We start from the raw sequence: 18,622 nt of genomic DNA, 5'->3' as shown, positions 1-18,622 counted from the left end.
TACCTGCTCTCTATTATATCAGCACCATTTAACAGCTGTACATATCTCTCCCTGGTACTGCAACGAGTCATGATAACTGCTGTGGCAGTAGTGTCAAACTGGAAAATAAAACCCCACATAAAAGCTGCTCTTTAGTCCTTAGAAGAAAACACAGTTGAATATGCATCACATACCTGCTGAATCCACTAAAACTCTTTTCTCAAAATCCTGTCTGAAATATACTGTATGCCAGTTTTCTACTTTTTCTCTAATCCTCATTCACTATGTAACCCAAATGTAATCTTCAGATCTTTTTCTACTGCAAGGTGAAGCAGTGATTTTTGATGGACAATACAAAAGTAAACAGATTTCTTTCTCGACAGAAAAGTTACCTAGGAGTAATTTAAGTATTAATAACCCTTTAAAAACCAAATCCTGCAGTAAAATTCCTGGCATTGTACTTTCTTCTGCAAGAATAGCTTCTACTAATTTGCCTATAGACAGCATCAATACAGTAAAACATTCACTTACCTGAGGCCTTCCAGCTCTCCCAATCATTTGCAGAATATCAGTTTCACTGTACTCTTGAAACACTCCTCCAACATAATGCATTGTGGATTTTATAACCACCAGGTGTGCAGGCAGATTGACTCCCATAGCTAAGGTGCTAGTAGTAACTACATCAGATCAAAGTATATGAACACCATCAAAATGTCTGGCAGACTCTAATCAAGCAGCAAATAGGTAACTTAACTCTTGATGCCTAAGAGTTCTTAGTTTCTAGTGGAATCAGTGGGCACCACAAAGAAATTATGTAGATTACAGACAAGTACTTACATAACAGTTTCTGTGTATTTGATCATCAGCATTCATTTGTTCTCATATTCTTTAACAAATTAAATCCAGATACTTTTACTTAAACATTCCTTTATACTTGGAGATAATCCAGAATATGACCCATGTTCAATATAACAGACACACAATGCAGAAACTTTACTCTGATTTCTTCAAGGGTATGTATTTGAATAGAGCCATGGCTTCATCTTGCCTAGTAGTGGTCAATATTAAGATGTATTTTTAAAATCATCAGTCATTAGCATTGTTTACACCCATGGCACCAAACCAGAACCATCACCAATACTATCACAGCACTTTACCAATACACACTCTCACACAGAAAACATCAGTCAAGTATGTGGCAAGTGATCTTACACTCATGTTTCCTAATTCACTTTCTCCAGAGAATATATGGAGTGCCAAGAATTCAACACAGAAAGCCAGTCATATGGGCCTGCTGATATTACTACTCTGCTAGGAAAACACAGGATTGTTGAAATTTCCAATTCTTTTGGAAATGAAATGAAAATTAAAATTAGTCATTAAAATATTTTTTCTTACGATCATTGTAACAGGTAAGAAAAAAATCCACAAATCATTTAGCATTGTATATGAGCAACACAGACAATTCCCCATAGGGTCTGGATCTTTTTTTACAGGAAAAGAAAGCCCAGATGAGATGAGACAATCACACCTAAGATCTCTTCTCATTTCACATAACAACAGATGGAATACTTCTTAGGGACCTCCCCATCAGTCACAACAGCTTGCATGGGAGTTTGAAAATAGCATCCTGCCCACCTAAGATGCATAAATGTAGATGATTACCTTCAGGGAAGCCACAGGTGCAAAGAAAACCTCTTGGAAACTCAGAGGAAAGATTCACTAGCACAGAATTCTCCACCCCAATGGGAGAGCTCAATGGTAGGAAAAGGAAACAGACACGGCCAGATCTACATGGACATAGGATGGGGATGACCTCCATGTGTGGTGAAAAGAAGTTCTATGGTCTTTTACTAACAGTGCATATGTAGGCTCACAAGGTAAAAGTACAGGAGAAACAAAAACACCTTCACCTGGATTTCACAACTTCCAAAGGTTAAGCAAACTACAGAACCATAAAATATTACTTCCAAATCTTCTCAGGATACAAAAATGAAATTTTGGCTAAGTTAATTTTACTTACAAAGTACTGGCAAGTCTCCTACAGTAAAAGCTCCTTCAATTATTTTTCTGTCTGATATCTCCATACCCGCATGATGATAAGCCACACCATAGGTCAAAAGCTCTGATAATGAAATTATATATACATCATTTGACTAGGTTTTCTCAAGCAAATATTCAATCACAGAACAGAGAAGTTGTAGGTTATATTTACCTCTCAGTTTGGAGTCCTTCAATGAATTTGCAAACCCCTGTAATCTATGCAACACATACAAACAACAACAACAAAAAAACAAATTAAAAAACATACCTTCTTTGGTTATTTTCAACCACCCTTCCCATCCTCAGAGAGAACAGATTGACTCTCTGGGGCACCTATTGCAGCTTTTCGAGCCTGGTCATCTTTCCAAGTGACAATCAATAATCCTTATGTGTTGTTCACATAAAGCAAATAAGATCATATTTTAGTTCCAAAGCCAGGAGTAGCTTCTGCAGCTGCCATGACTAGGCAACTCTGAAGTAAATAATAATTAATATGGCTGTATTTATTAACAGTATCTGAAAAAATAAAGACAACTTAAAAAATTACTAAAGTAACACCCAATTCAACTATTCATATGCTTAATATTTGCATTACAAGGTCTCAAGGGGCATAAGAATTAGCATTTTTACATTCAGAAAGCAGCTTTGAGAAACAACGTTTGTGAAAGGTATCCTAAAATTCTGAGAAGCAAATAAAACTTCCCAAAAAGAGCACCAATTTACCAAAAAGAATGTCAACTGCAATGATTTTGTTGCACACTCCTCTGCTAGAAACTGTATTAGGTCAACAGCTTTCTTCACAGATATCACAGGTTTACTAAAATGTACAAACACTTATTTCCAATTTAAATAGAAAAATACCTTTGTTTCTGTTCTATACTCAGTAGAAATTTAGCATCTTTTGCAAGAACAGAAGCAGCCTGCTGTACTCCTTTTCTTGTGGCACAAAACTATAAATAAAAGATATTTTTTTGAATCAAAACTTTCAAGAAAGAAATAATTTCAAACATGATAAAAAAAAGCTGCTGTACCACAAGTGCTGGTTTTTGCTCCGAGTATGTTTGTATAATGCTAGCGATCTTGTAGTTAAGAGTTAAGTCAAATTTGAATTCTGTCTGATTGTCACTGCAAGGAAAACCAAGCACAATTTTGCGTAGCTTCACTGGTCGTTGATCCTCATCTATTTTCAGGCACACAGCAGGCATCTTACTATCTGAAAGCCATTCTGCAATCTTTAAAAAAAGTAGAACAGAAAACATAAATTTCTTCTTTTAATTGTGCTCCAGCTCTAATAGCATCACAGAAAAATTAACTTAGCTATTTCACGTGTAAACTACTAACACATTTATTTATCTTTTAAAATCATAGGTGAGGGTCTGCTTTTTGCAGGACCAATATAATTTGAACTGAAATCTCTAATCTGTTGTGATTTGCACGTAAGAGGCAAAAATCACAAGTAGAAATCTAAAACCAAAGCATGTCCATACATGGCTGACATTTCCATATGGTTGAAGGTAATCTTACATTAGCAGCAGCCTCATAGCTGTCATCAGATGACAGCTTAGAAATCACTATTTTGCTATCAATCTAAAATTGTAATTCCAGACAAATTTTATAAAACACAACTTCATTGATCAAAATGCATTAAAAGGTAACTCTTACATCTTGAGTATTTGGGATTGTTGCAGAAACAGCTACAAATCTCAAGGGAGGAACAGTGTCATGTTTCTCTAAGTGACGCCAAAGAGAAGACTGAATAGTTTTCATCCGACTGACTACAACTTCCAAAGTTGCGCCGCGGCTTTCATCCTTTATAACGTGTACCTATCAGGAATTTTAAAAGATGTGCTAAATATTTTCCAGTTACAATCTGGACATGTGCTAAATACATTTAATATTTTCTAAAGTTCCTTTTTATCTTCACAAAAGATAAAAAGCAGTGCATAAATCCTCATGCATTTTCTTACCTCATCGATGAGAAACAGTCGCACAAGCTGGACTATAGAGTTGTCTCTCCACCTTCTAGTCATGCTATCCCACTTTTCCTTGGAGGAAAAAACAACACATCAAAACAACAACAGAAGCTGAAAGATGTTTTAAATGCCAACACAAGCCACAACTATAGTACATGAAGACATGCCTAAACTCATTACATCTTGAAACAGAAACAGATTAATTCAAGCTAATGCCATCTATGTTTCATCTGGCATGTTATTATATTACTAACTTGTTTTTATATGAACTGTGAGTGTGTAAAGCAGTGTGCAGACAAACAAAAGGATCATAAAATCACTGTCTATTACCAAAAAAAAAAAAAAAAGAGCAGTCCTTGCAGCATACAATTAGAAGACCACTAATGTCTGTTTATTCTAAGTTCTTGTAAGAACTGGGAATGAAACCTACAGGAGTAGTGATGATAATGTCAGCATGATGTATTTCAAATAAATCATCCATCAGTGTATCGCCTGTCAACTCCTTGCAGGTGAGTCCTATAGGTCCAAATTTTTCTTTCCAGTCATCAAAACGCTGACTGCATAGAGCTTTTATTGGAGCCACTAAAAACAACACCAAATAATGAGAATTAAATCAGGAAAACCAAATCTTCAACTGTATTAGAAATGTATGCATTAAGTTTCTTTAGTAAGATGCCTTCTTGAATTTAATTTCCCTAATTTTCTGCTTTGCTTCCAGAACCATAAAATCTGTAACTGGTGTTCCTGTTCTTATTATCCTGCTCCATGTGCACAACCAATGTTGAGCTTTGGGCCCTAGTTCTTCCCATCAGCAGGCAGAAACAGAACCCTTTAATTAAGATTATTTATGCTCTCTCTTAATCCTTTATCCTGTTGGGTTTGATTTTTTTTTTCAGTACCACATGGAAACAATCATTCAGCTATCAAAGGTTTTCTCACAGATGGAAGAAACCACAGGAAATACATCTTTTCTAATGGAACATCATACAAATACAACCTTTTACCAGTTAAGAATGATTTGAATACTCTGTATTCAGAGAACAAAGTATAAGTGAGAAACCATCCAAGAGCAAGAGACAGAACTTTATTTCTTCTGGTTTTCTATCAAAATCAAATGGACAGTTAGGTGTAGGGTCATATGAAGCAGCTAACACAGCAGGTAGCAGTTCTCATGAACAGAGTCCTAAAATAATCTACTTATATTTTTTTTTTCCTGAGAATACACACTGTACTTTTGCAGACACTTTTTTCCCAGAAATCAGACATCATTCTCAATAAGGACTGATATTAATAATACATGTAACTGGTGTGAGTATCTCCAAGTATTTACATATTTCCTCACAGATCAGTTAAATTCACAAAGATCACAGTTCTGGTGAGGTAGTATCCAGAAAATAGCAGGAAACTTTGCCAGGTAAATGAATACTGAAAAATTTGATCCTCAGAGCAACAGCCAGCCATACAAAAGATAGTGTCAGCCAGAAACCATGCATTAAGAATTTTTAATTTCCTTTGCCTCCTCCTTACCTTTTCGTGTACGTCTCGTTTTCTTGGAGGACAAACTTATACAGGACTTCCTGATTGTTATTTGTATAAGCAATGCTGAACACTACAATTACACAATGCTGTTAAATACTAATAATAATTGCAATGGTACCACAAATAAACACTAAATCAACTTTTTAAAGAATGAAGCAGGTTGCAATATCTTAATGTATTTAATCACCATATTATTCCTGGACTCACTCCAGATCTCTGTGTTCCCAGAATGACATTTTCTGTTCTGTCACCAAAATATTTAAAGCTGCAAAATACTTACTGTAAACAACTTTAATGTTTAACCAAGGCAGTGGGGCTTCCATGAGTAATCTGGTAATAGCTAGTTCGAACATTACAGTCTTTCCAGAGCCAGTTGGAGCACAAATCACAAAGTTCCTATCTGTATATAAAAGCTAGGAAAGAATTGTCCTATTATTTTTTCAATAATGACAAATGAAAGATTTCATGACTGTGCTTCCTTTTCACATATTTTATCCTTCACCACCTTAGAAGCCAAGTGTGTCCATGTCAAGCTCCCTCATTTTCCTCTGACAAGATTGATTCCTCCCTCTTTCCTCCTCTGCACTGCCACTCACCCATGTCACTCATTTATAACCCTTCCTCCTCCTTGCAAATATATTACCAATCTGTATGCATAAAAATAATTCTCATCTTAACATAAAAGTATTTTAAACTGAGAAAGACATTTTTTAAAGTTCTTCTGGTCTCTTCTCCCAGCTAAGCACAACCCTGATAAACTATTCCAGGAAGAGGTTCTAGATATATTATAGTTTTCTAATCTCTTTTATGTTCTGAATATCACAGTTCCACTTAAATTTATCTACAAAGCACTACTTGCAGCTGCAGTTTATGTTCCATACTTACATCATCCAAAGCTTTTGACTGTGCATAGTTAAAATATGGGAACTCCTTAAAAATACTTCTAAATTGGGTTGCTTGAGAGCATTAAGGAATTTAAAACACTAGAGCATAAATTATAAAATTGTAGGAATGTAAATGCATCTTGTCCTTGCAATCTAAATGCAAACTTAAAACATACCCTAATATTACACAGGCTTGTAAAAAGTTATCCAAAAGTAACCTATTAAATGTTTCAGTAGTTGTAGATTCTTGGTGTGCCATATATAAAGTAAGAAACAATTTTCCATATCACTGAAAAAAACTCATCTTATTTGAACCAAAGCAGTTAAAAATAGGTAAATAAAAGCAAGTAACATTAGAATAAGGAAAATAAGGATTAAAAAAAAATACTTATTTAAAATCCCTGCTCTAAAGAAGTGATTTATTTTCAAACTACAAAGCATTAATGATCCTTAATTGGTAAATTCACAACAATGAAATCCTTACTAATTTTGAAAACTGTGACTTTGTAAAGCTATTTATATAAACTTAAGGTGCCTAAATTCAGATATTTCCTCTTCCTGATATATAACCTACCATGTGACAGGTTCCTAGAAACAAAATATTGAAAAGAGTGTGTAAAAAACCCAGAAGTCTAATAGATATAGATGAATACTTGGTTATACTTCATGTTCAAGGCAGGGCCAAGAAGAAAGAAAATTATGGTAAAATCTGCTTAAAGAATGGAAATACAGTATAGGTACACTACAACATAGATACAGACCAACAAGGAATATGTTAAATTAATTTTCTTCAAAGAAAATGGGACAGAAAGTAAGATACAGTTTTCCTAATAAGCCTACATAATAATAAATTTTTCCTTTACTTAAAGTGTATGGAGATATATGTGTATATGTGTGCTTGCATAGAAAATGTCTGAAATATATATTATGCAAATTAAAATTTTACATTTTATATTTTAAAAAGAAAGTTTTGAGGATGAAATTTGAATGCTTGAAATAAGAACAAGCTTTCTTAGGAATGAATGATCTGCAAGTTGTCTAATTTCAGTCTTGCTTTGGAAATCAAAAGAAACATCTATTCAACATTTGATTCTCAGCATTATGCTATGAATTGAAACTGTTACAATGTAATGCATTAATTTCTATGCCTACAAATCAAACATAATAATTTTGCAAATGTAAAAGCACTGTAATAAAATCAGGAAAACCAGACCCAGCAAATACAAGGATACGTATTTCTGTAACAGCCCTCAAAATTTCCAATTTTCTTCCTGTAGTTCCTAAAGAAGTAAAAAACAGTACATTTAAAAAATAAGACTCATTTTCAGCCAATAACCATGAAAAGTATTTTCCTGACCCCAAGCTGTGTTCTGTAAGGAGCTTCAAGGCTGCAAGAAGGTCCAGGTGATAGAAAGGAGAAGATGGGATTGGACAGGGAGGTCACTAGCTCATCATTTAAAAAGCCATAGTGGTGGCCCTTTCATGAACTCACTCCAGTTAAAGGCTATCTTGCATGTACCAGAGATGCAAAACTTGATGCAGTATCTAGTTGTGGTGTCAGAAGTGCCAAGAAAGGGATAATCACTTCTCTAAACCTCCTAGCTTTGTTCACAAAGCCCAGGATTCTGGTGCCTTTGTTACTGCAGGGACACGCTGCTCACTCAGGTTCACCAAGCTGCTCACCAGGCCCTGGGCACTTTTCCGTGAGCCGCCCTCAGTCACACCATCCCAGAGGAACCTGGAGGTTCTTCTCTTTCCCTGGGGCAGGACTGTGCATTTGTTCCTGCTGAATTTGATGAGATTGCTGTCAGCCCCTGCTGCAGAGCACACCCCTGCAGTGCTCCCCTTGGCACTGGGGCAGTGTGACCCCCTCACCGCCCCCTCTGAGCCTGGCCAGCCACTCTGACAGCAGGCAGTGGCTGATGCACTCCCAGTGCCCCAGTGGGTACCAGAATGCTGTGGGAGTGCTTTCCAGCCTCTCTGTGGGATGAAAACCCTTGCTGAAGGCAAAGTGAACGGTACCCACTGCTGGCCCCTCACCCACAAATCCAATCACCACTGCTCATACAGCAATCAGAGGAATAACCTTGCTTTCCATTCCTGACCTTCCAAATCCCATCCTAAGCCACTGCTCTGCCCTACATTTTTCTGCTAGAACTAATTTTCTACTCCATATTTCTGTAGTAGTCAGGCATATAAGGTACATTCCACAGGTGCCTCACGTCCCAAAAAGTTTAAAATCTAGAAATAAACTGCACTTACTTAAAAACTATTAAAAGACAAAAATAATTTCTAAACCACGTATTTTATAATTTTATCAAAATCTCACCACTTCCCTCCATTTTCTAGATATCTCCTACTTAAAATATATTTCTACAAAGATACAAATATGAGCCACACCACAAATAAACATTTAATTTTCAATTTCTGTTTTCAAATGAAGGTGAAACTCTTTACCACACAAAGTGACAAGGCTGTTTTTTTTCAAATTGCTGAGGGATTGCAAAATGACATTTTCAAACGTGTTTACATGACTTAGCATTTCTGAAAATGTGAAATCTTCTTATAAATTGTTTAGCCAGTTCATATTAAACAACAACGCAATCAAGTTCCACAGGACTGCAATACGTTCTATCAATTTTAGCCAATTATCTCACTTTGAGCTGGTGGGAAAATGTTCTTCACTCTTCCTCAGATCTTGGATACCCTTTATTATTATGTACCAAAGACAGACAATGGACTGTTTTTCTTGAAATAGATAAAAATAATTACCTGTCACATCCAGAATCTCTGAAGCATTAGAAAATGATTGAATTTTAATTCCATTTTCAGACACAATCTCCTCATTATTTACCCTATGCAAAGTAAAATCTGAATCTTTAGTTATTGGAGCATGATGATTATTCCTCAAAAAACCTTCTTTTGTCACTTCTTTCATGTTTTCACTTGCATTTAGGTAAGTACCAATTTCTTTCACATCAACAGAACCAGCTTTAAATTCTGTATTTTTATGCACATTGCCAGACTTTTTAAATAAGCTGCAAAAGATCCAAAACTTTCATTAGCTTGTTGTAATGTTACAGTTTATCTAATATTTGAAAAACACTAAATATACAATTGTATTAGCAGCAGAACTAGTAAGATAAATAGTAAAATTTTATCTAACTTTATGTAATCTGACCTAAAGACTCCTTTCAAGATACATTTTAACTTCACTTTCATTGCAGAAAGAACATGAAAGAATAAATTGCTTGTGCAGATGGGCTCTGACTCCTAATAGCAGATTAATTCTGAGCTTCTGCATCATTAAAACCAAGAGAGACATCCAGGTTCTGAGGAATGGGAGGAGCTGGACACAGAAGAGCAGTTTATTGACAAAATCTCTCCTCCCAGGGAACACTGAAATCACACTGAGAACTGCCCAAGGTATTCCTGACTAGCTGACCTCTGCTCAGCAAAGCAAATGATCTCAGCCTTCCTCATCACCAGGCAGATAAAGAATTCAGAGCAGTATTTTCCAAAAGCTTTGTTATCTAAAGACTTATTTAAAATTTAAGCAACAAACCAATGCTTACTTTTCTCATGAATGAGGCTGAGCTCAGGACACATTTAATTAAATTACTAAAATATTGCCAAAAAGAAACTTTTTTTTTCTCTTACACTGAAGAATTAGCATCTGGAGCCTGCTAAAGTAGCTTCAATTGATGGATCCCAAACTTGTGTTCAAGAGATTTATCTAAAATAATCATATGATTCTGGCAGTGATAAATTGTCTGAGTTGACTAGACACATACCTTTTTCTTAACGTTGAATGGACACTCTCATCATCACTGTTTTCACTTAATGCTTTATTTTGTGGTTGCTGAGAAAAATCTATTACTCTTTTAGATTTATTTTCATCAAAGGAAAGAAAAGATGAAACCACTTTCAGATTTTCATGCTGAAAACTAATTTTATCTCTTTCTCCTAGACTTAATTGTAGGACTTCCTTTTCAGGGGCTATGCCAAAATGAATAGGTGCTGATGATTTATCTTCCACTTTCTCTGTGTTATTCTTACATTGCTGTATAAACTTCTCATGCTTGCTCCCCCCTACAAAAATGATAAATTATTATTTCATTAATATTCATATTCTTATTTACAGTTATTTAATCAAGTACCTTTCCCACAGAATCAGCCAAATTCACATCTACTATACAAACTGATGTTTCTATCTTATTGCAAGAATTTTAGTGTGTATTTCATGACTTATGCTAATGAACGTAATGCATGCATTGTAAATAAAAAGTTACAAAAATAAGGTCCCTTTCTTTCCTTCCTATGCAAAATAAAGGATAAAAACTATTCTTCAGAACTACAAAATAGTTTGTATGATAGAACTCTCCACCCTGTCCCAGAATAAAGATGGTCCTTTAAAAAATGACACAATGACCAAGCTTGAAGTTCCTGCTACAAACAGCTGAGATAACCACTGCATTCTCAGCAGTCAGAGCTGGTGCTGATGTTGGTGACAGGCTGGTTTCATAACCTTCTTGGTTAATTAGCACACTTTGCAGGGTTAATTCTCAGTAGAATCAGTGTCCTGATCTGGCTGACCAGATCAACAAGCCTTGCTGTTGGCAACAGGAAGGGAAAGGGACAAACAGAAACAAGCAACGAAATGCAACAAGATAACAACTGCTCTATTTTGCTGTCTTAATTTCAATGTTACCCATCTAGAAACTCAAAATTACAATGCCCTGTTTGTAGCATAACCCCAGCAGTTCTAATTCTACAAAAATCAAAAAGCTTGTTTGAATAGGTAGCTCTTAATGGCATTATTTTTGCATAAAGCAGAAACAAACTCACCTTCTGTTTTACTAAAATTCCTAAATAGAGAATATTATAAATCAGCACAGCAGCTGATAAATGCACAGATCTAGCTGACATAGATAAAGAAATGGCATTCTTTAAAATAAATTTCTTTAAGACAATCCCAAATGTCTAGGAATATGCCACTTAGCAGCGTGGCATAATGACCAGATTCAAATTTGGCCTCCTGATCAATTTGATTAAAGCCCCAAAAAAGGGAAGAAAAACGTGAGTTTCATATAAACTCTCTGTTCCTTGGGTGGCAGACAGGCCATCAGATCCATGTGGCAACATCATGCTCTTACAGCCACTTCCCACTGTGTTACAGTGCTTTGTGAAACAATGTGCAGGAACTGAAATTTTGATTATACTTCTTACCTTGCACAATTCTGCACAGCAAACTTGTGGCATGTTTATGCCTAAAGAGGACTGCTATGCTCCTGGCACGTCTAACACCACCATTCTCAACTCAAATACATTCTTTTCTCTACTTGCATACCTAGAATATTTCATATTTCACAGTAGAAGAGGAATGATCTGTCACACTAATTACTTGTTGAGTTATTTAATATTAATGTCAAGTAACACTTGACATTGTGTGACATTAGTTGGACCTTGCAGTGCTGGGTTTATGGGTGCACTCGATCATCCCAAACATCTTTTCCAACGGTTGCAATGATTCTGTGATTCTGTTGTCTAATACCTTACCCATGTGAGTGTGAGCTGAGCTTTTTTCCAGTTCCCTCTGTAACTCCTCTGCAGCTGGAATTTCAGCAATAGCTGGAGCAGGTGCAATAAACCAACTATTACGATCTCCATTTTCCAGACACCTATTTTTAACACAGAAATGTGAGGTAAAAGCATTTTTTAAGCACCCTCCATAACAATTAGCTCAAAATCACTAGTCATAAATAACCTAACTTCTGCTAACCCTTATTTCTCATAGCCCTAAGATACACCTGCATCATTGAATGTGCCTGGAGAAACATTTCAAAGTATGGGTTATGGAACCAGAGATGTCTAGCCCCACATTTCTATCAGTGGACAAAAAAGTGAGTCATAAAAAAAAACCACTGTTGCAAAATGATTCCATCTGAAAACCAATATATATATAATAATAATAAAGATTTACCTTTGTCTCATATCTGGTTTTTCATAAAATAAATTATCCAGTGAAAAGACCATGTCTGCAGAGTTGAACATTTTTAGATCAAATGTAAAGTCTCTTAGTCTGCAAAGGGCAGCACAAGAAAATGTAAAACTGAAATTACTAGATTGAACCTGTCTAAAGCAATACAAAGTTTATTAGTTGTAAGTGCCAATATTTAATTTCTATATTGTTTTCTTTTAGAGCTCTTGACTGCATTTTTAATCCTTCTTCAAACAGAGAATCTCTCTCCTGATAAAATGTGGTTCCTATTGCTTATGCTAAAAAGGCCCTATAGGGCAGCACTTGCAGCAATGTTTTACTATCATGACATATCTGGGAAGAAAAAGTGGGTAGGAATGAAGATCCAGATAAAGATTACGTTAAAGTATTTAAATTCTAGTAACAATGCTAAAATTCAGCCTAGAGAAGGCTAGAGAAGAGGAGACTGAGGGGACACACCACATTCTTCAACTTCCACATGAGGGGAAGAGATGGGCAGGCACTGATCTCTTCTCTGCAGTGACCAGTGACAGGACCCAAGAGAGCAGCCTGAAATTGTGTCAGGGGCTGTTTAGGATGGACCTTAGATAAAGGTTCTTCCCCCAGAGGTTGTTTGAGCGCTGGGACAGGCTCCCCAGGGCAGGGGTAACAGCAGCAGCCTGACAGAGCTCAAGAAGTGTTTGGACAATGCTCTCAGGCACAGGGTGTGACTCTTGGGGTGTCCTGTGCAGGGCCAGGAGTTGGACTCGATGATCTTTGAGTCCCCTCCAGCCCAGCATATTCTCTGATTATTTTATACAACTGCAGCCAATATTTTCTCCAATTGTTTTGTTATGATCACAGTCTGTCAAGCTTTTGCAAAACAAAATTACATTGCTATTTAAAAAAATAAAGTTATACTGCTACCCCAAAAATTATTTTAATTGACAATTAAAAGAAGAAAGAAAAAAAAAGGCGGGTGTGGGAGTAGTGGGGAGGAGTCCAAAACGCTTCCAAGATAGCCACGAAACAAAGCGTCTTTTCCACACGCTCAGTGCTGTTGGATTCCACTGGGAAAATGCATATTCCAGATGGCAGAATGAGGGAGTAGGTGTTTGCAGGAGCAGCACAGACCACTGAATCACATTTACTGAGAGGTGTCTGCCAAATCCTGGGAGCAAAGAACTCCCTCATGTATCTGCTTCAACAAACACCTTACTACAAACACTGCAGGCCACGAGGGAGCTTGCTCAGTTTTGAAGCCACTTTACTTTTCACCTTCCTCCTAAAAAAATCCTTTCCCAGTACACTTATTTCATCACAGAGCTCTCTCCAGGGGCCCAAAGTGAAGGCCACAACCTCTAAGGGTGCTGAGCCAAACAAACCGCAAGTGCCCGGTGCCCCGGCGGCGCAGAGCGCATCCCCGCCTCACTGCGCTGCTCTCCGGGCCTGCGAGGCCCCTCACGGCCAGGCCTCCGCTCCCTGCACCGAGGAACGAGAGCGCAGCGCCTCCCGCCGCTGCCACCGCGCAAAATGGCGGCCGCGGGGCGCCGCGCGCTGCAGCCGCCTCAGCGGGGCCGGCGGGAAGCGGCGATGGCGGCCGCGCCTCCCCCGCACTGTGCGCGCTCGGCGCTCCCTCAGGGGCTCCCACGCTCCCCTCAGGGGCCCCAGCGCCGCTCCGGGGCTTGGCGCTCCCGCCGAAGCGAAATGGAGGGCGCGGGGCCGCCTCACGCCCGCTGCCTGCCCTGTGAGGGGCGGCCCGGGAGCAGCACCTGACAAACCTCTACTCGGAGATCCTCTAATGGGAAAGAATTGGCCTAAATTCCCCATAAAAACTGCCAGAGAGGAATGTGCAGACAATCCACTGGTGCTGGATTTAGAGCTTGTCCAAGCATGGATTTCTTGTGAATTACTCTCCTGAGAAGTCCTTACTCACTTCAACCCGGATGGAAATTAGAAAAGGCAGCTGATTCCTGAGCCATACAACTCAGGAAAATTATTCCTGGAGAAAGAAAGAAAGAAAGATAGCAAAAATATTGATCCTTTTAGTGGATTTTTGAAAATACAAAGGTTTTTTCCTTGCTGTTCAAATGGTACAACAAAATTCTTCAAGTGAAACAATATGACAGAGTATTTGCAACACGCAGAATTAGGTCACTTACCTCGCTCCTCCCTGAAATACTGCAACATAAAATTCTGGACTTGCCATTAGAACGTAGCTTTTGAACTAGCAAATTTTAAATAAATGGCACAACTGTCTAAGAAAGTCTAAATTTTAAGCTGGTTCAAAGCTTCATGACATTCAAGAAATACTATAGAGGCAGCTACTGTAAATATGTATTTCCTCATACATAAATAGATGAAAAGGAGAATATTTTCTCAAATATTGATTGATTTTAACATAAATAATTTTTATTTAATCAACTTTTTTGTTTTTCTTTCTTGAAAATATTAATTTTTAACTTTCCGTTTCAAATTCTTAGACATTGTGTATATTTACTTAACGTCTGTTCACTCAAGTTGTCCAAGCCCAGGTCCATAAAGACCCAGGTCAATGCAAGAAATATTATGTTTATTTTTACTATCTAGTATATATTCATGTCTTTCTTTTAATTTATTCTTCCTTTTAAAAGGCTTGCATCCGAATTGTGTCATATTACAATATTCCAATTTTTATACCACACATTTAGATGCTTTAACCCACTTCCCCATCTAATTACTGGGCAGACAGCCAAAGGTGAGAAGCACTTCATTCCTACTCCTAACATGACAGGATCTTGGCCAGCACAGAATAACAAAGGATTTTATAAGGAGCTTAGAATACAATCAGGATTGATAATGAACACATTGTGTGAAATTAGATTCTGAAACCATCAATTTTATTCAGTAATCTGAATAAAAGTGGGAAAATGTTTGTGCATAAGCATGCAGTAAAGCATTCATTTTTTTGCTTACAATAAACTCTGAAACCAGAAAGCATTTTTCCTTCTTACTATTAGTGAATGCCTTCTTTGATTCTGGCCTCAGGCAAGTTTCCATCTTAGTTCACAACATCTGCTTTTAGCTGACCAGACTTTAATGTTTAAAGCCATAATACAAACAGTTCATTTTTTAAAGCTATTTTTTTCTTCGATTCCTTTCCCTAGGTGACATCTCCCTCAACACACACACAAATCACATAAAATATATAGCAAAGCAGTCTCTCAACTGCTCTGAGACAGTTTAATTTTTGATTTTCCCCAAGCCTAACATCTGATCTGCCATATGTTTTGAGTCTTTCCAGCTCATGGAGATCACATACTAAGTCATAAACTTGCATGTTCTGGAACAACACAACTAGAAAATCATGGACACCAGACATTGGTCAGTGATCCATATGAGAACAGAATAATTCTCATACTTGCTAAATACAGGGCTGTTAGAACATTCAGTTTTCTCCAGAACTTACAAACTGAACAAATCAACGATAAATTAAGTTCAGAAAAGTAGGAAGATGTAAGCGAGCTCACAATCGGTGGTGACTTCTCTCAGTTTCCTTTGCTGAGCTTTATCCACAATTTCAGAGACATGACAACACCACTGGTCCCTAAAAAGCCTGAGGTCTCTAAAAAGCCATGAGGAGGTCTCTGCCTTCCTCATGGTAGAAATCACTGGGAAATGTTAGAAGGCATGAAATCACAGGCAACCCCTGAACTGCATGACTTTTATCAGCGTGTGAGGTGGTTGCAATCATTCATTTATTAAAGAAATTGTAAGACTCAATAATTAAAAAAATATTTTCACCTGTAACCTTTTCCAGTAAAATACAAATGGAAATATGGCAAAAATGAAGTTACCTAGTTAGGTGAGGAAAAGGGGAGTTCCTTCCATTTTATCATGTTGGCTTTGATGGACTTAGGCCAACATTTTTAAACGCAGGATTTACAGCTGTGGGCCGGATGTTGCACCGCCCCTGCAAACCGTGGGACGGGCGAACCAGTAGGTTTGTGCAGCCGCAGTGACTGCCGTGCCCCAGCGTTTCGAGGCCGGGCGCTGGCAGAGCTGAGCGCGCTCCCGCGGGGCCGCGCAGTCCCGCCGCGCGTGTCCGCCCGGGGCTGGCCCGGCGCTGCGGCGAGCGCGGCTCCCAGGGCGCTGCCGCCGGCCCTGGCCGTGCCCGGCACATGCTGCTCCCTGCCAGCTCTGCTTTTGGTGCGCCTAAACTACAATATTTTTAGCACTGTTTTTCTGCCTGTGTTTTTTAACCTTTGTTTCCTTTTTCAATTTCTTACCCATACACGTTTTGGGGTTCTTTTTAACACCTTTAAGAGATGAACCCTCTGGTACAGACTAACCAAGAACTATTTTCATTATGTATAGTATTAGGCTTGTGCTTCAAACTAACAAAACAAGCTTATTCCACATTTACAACCCCACTCTGAACAAATCTTGTCCAATACACACACTTACTTTATATCCTATACTGATTAGAGACAATAGCAATTTTTCACATAGACAAAGGGGATATCATAGTGAGTATAGACTTAATAGTTCACATAGCTGATACTTGACAATTCCTGCACATCCAAATCAAATGCTCAGCTGATAAAATAAGACATACACAGAAGGAAAGAAAATGAGATTAAAGCTGTAGTGATATTTGCTCTTTTGCAATGCACCTCCTAGAAGCCAAGTCATTGCTGCTTACCTTAAAAATGAAACAAAAATGTCTCACTGAAAAGCATCAATGGAGTCTGCTTTTGCACAGATGACAAACCTGAAAGTTATATCTGCAACCTCTGGTTTGGAAAATATTTGGCTATTTTCATCTTGTCAATTCCAATAATATTTTTTTAAAGGTAGGGATAAAATGGATTTTTTTAAGCTAGAACTGTTTTGTTGAAGCCAGCTTTCAACAGAAATACAACAAATGCTCTTATTTTTTAAGCTTTTTGTTTTAAATTATTATGAATCAATTCTGCTTGCAGCTATACAGCTAACATCTGGATTCCAGATCATCTAATGGTTCATGCCCTTTGAAAATGTTTCCTGTCAGCAAGATTCCTTGCTTTGGATTGGAAATTATAAGTCTATAATTTAAAAATATTCAGAACTCCTGAAAAGCAACACTTTTTTAGAGTTCTTCTTTTAAATAAATAAGTTTGCTAAATATTTTCTCAGAATAATTTTTTCATTTGTAAAAAATGAATATTTGTCTGTAGTCAAGGAACAGATGAAAATTTGTGAATTTTGAAAATATGGGTCTGATATATTATGAATTTTTAGAGTACATTTTGTTTTACACATAGCTTTTTTATTCACCAAGAAAGTTTATATTTTTTCAAATGTGGTTTATTACTCTGGCAAGCAATGATTTGAGGAACCCATGATGCTATGGCCACTTACCAACTATGTGTCTGATTCCTCCTCAAGGGAACTTATTTTCTCAGCTTTGTGTCCGCTTCATTTTGTTTGGAAGAAAAAAAATGAAACAAATATTTTAGGTACTGTTCTCTTTGAAATTCTCATCCAAGTTTTTCTAGAAAACCTAATCTTCACTTTCTGCCTTCCCTGGTCACATCCTAACTATTAAATTTATACTGATTAAGGTGGAATAAAACAACTCAACCACAAACAGTGTTTAAAGCAGCAGTGTGATCCATATGCAAAGTGTGGGGGGTCCAGCCAGTATGATTAACAGCTTGATGTAGTCAGGGCTAAGACACATATGTATTCCAAAGATAATTCTGTTAATTTGAAACTGTCTTTCCTAGAATGACAGCCTACTTACTCAGTTATTTCTAATAATCCTCCATACTGTAGCTATGCTGTGCATTTTAAGTTAAACAGCAACAATATGCCAATTAAATTTCTGCAGACTATATGATCTGAACACCCTACAGATCCTTCACTCTTTCAAAGTAGGTCCGTGTATACAGATTTTGTTTGATCTCTGGTTCATGTCAACCTGGTTTTGAAACATACCATAACTAGAAAATGTTTCTTTATGATATGTTAGTTATCAGGAATGTGATCTATACTGATAGAGAAGGAAACAAGTTCATGCACTGATCTTTCTTCAAAAATGAAGTTTATTCTCCTTGCATTAAGGGAGAAAGCATACATTCTTCAAAGTTTATATTTTCTCCCTGTTTCAACTTTTATGATAATTTTCTTAAACCTTATGATTTTAAATTTACTAATTCACTACTGGATAATATATCTACTGATACATCATAAGAAGGTTA

General features: G+C 37.2%; 1 protein-coding gene across 1 annotated transcript in view; it reads right to left on the bottom strand.

Moving 5' to 3' along the window:
* Positions 1-12,472, bottom strand: part of HFM1 (helicase for meiosis 1) — a 30,282-nt gene extending 17,810 nt beyond the window's left edge. Inside the window, exons 1-16 of the mRNA XM_058030296.1 lie at positions 12,402-12,472; positions 11,978-12,099; positions 10,213-10,510; positions 9,191-9,456; positions 7,651-7,698; positions 6,420-6,490; positions 5,815-5,947; positions 4,426-4,577; positions 3,990-4,067; positions 3,685-3,846; positions 3,054-3,254; positions 2,884-2,972; positions 2,195-2,238; positions 2,003-2,104; positions 511-656; positions 4-98 (exon numbers count right to left, since the gene is read on the bottom strand). Coding sequence (XP_057886279.1) covers positions 4-98; positions 511-656; positions 2,003-2,104; positions 2,195-2,238; positions 2,884-2,972; positions 3,054-3,254; positions 3,685-3,846; positions 3,990-4,067; positions 4,426-4,577; positions 5,815-5,947; positions 6,420-6,490; positions 7,651-7,698; positions 9,191-9,456; positions 10,213-10,510; positions 11,978-12,099; positions 12,402-12,472 — 2,078 coding nt within the window. The remainder of the gene's footprint in view (positions 1-3; positions 99-510; positions 657-2,002; positions 2,105-2,194; positions 2,239-2,883; positions 2,973-3,053; positions 3,255-3,684; positions 3,847-3,989; positions 4,068-4,425; positions 4,578-5,814; positions 5,948-6,419; positions 6,491-7,650; positions 7,699-9,190; positions 9,457-10,212; positions 10,511-11,977; positions 12,100-12,401) is intronic.
* Positions 12,473-18,622: the final 6,150 nt, after the last annotated feature.

This window comes from Melospiza georgiana, chromosome 9 (genome assembly GCF_028018845.1).
Source record: "Melospiza georgiana isolate bMelGeo1 chromosome 9, bMelGeo1.pri, whole genome shotgun sequence".
Lineage (NCBI taxonomy): Eukaryota > Metazoa > Chordata > Aves > Passeriformes > Passerellidae > Melospiza > Melospiza georgiana.
The sequence above is the reverse complement of the archived record's forward strand: the minus strand, read 5'-3'. Positions and strand labels throughout refer to the sequence as shown.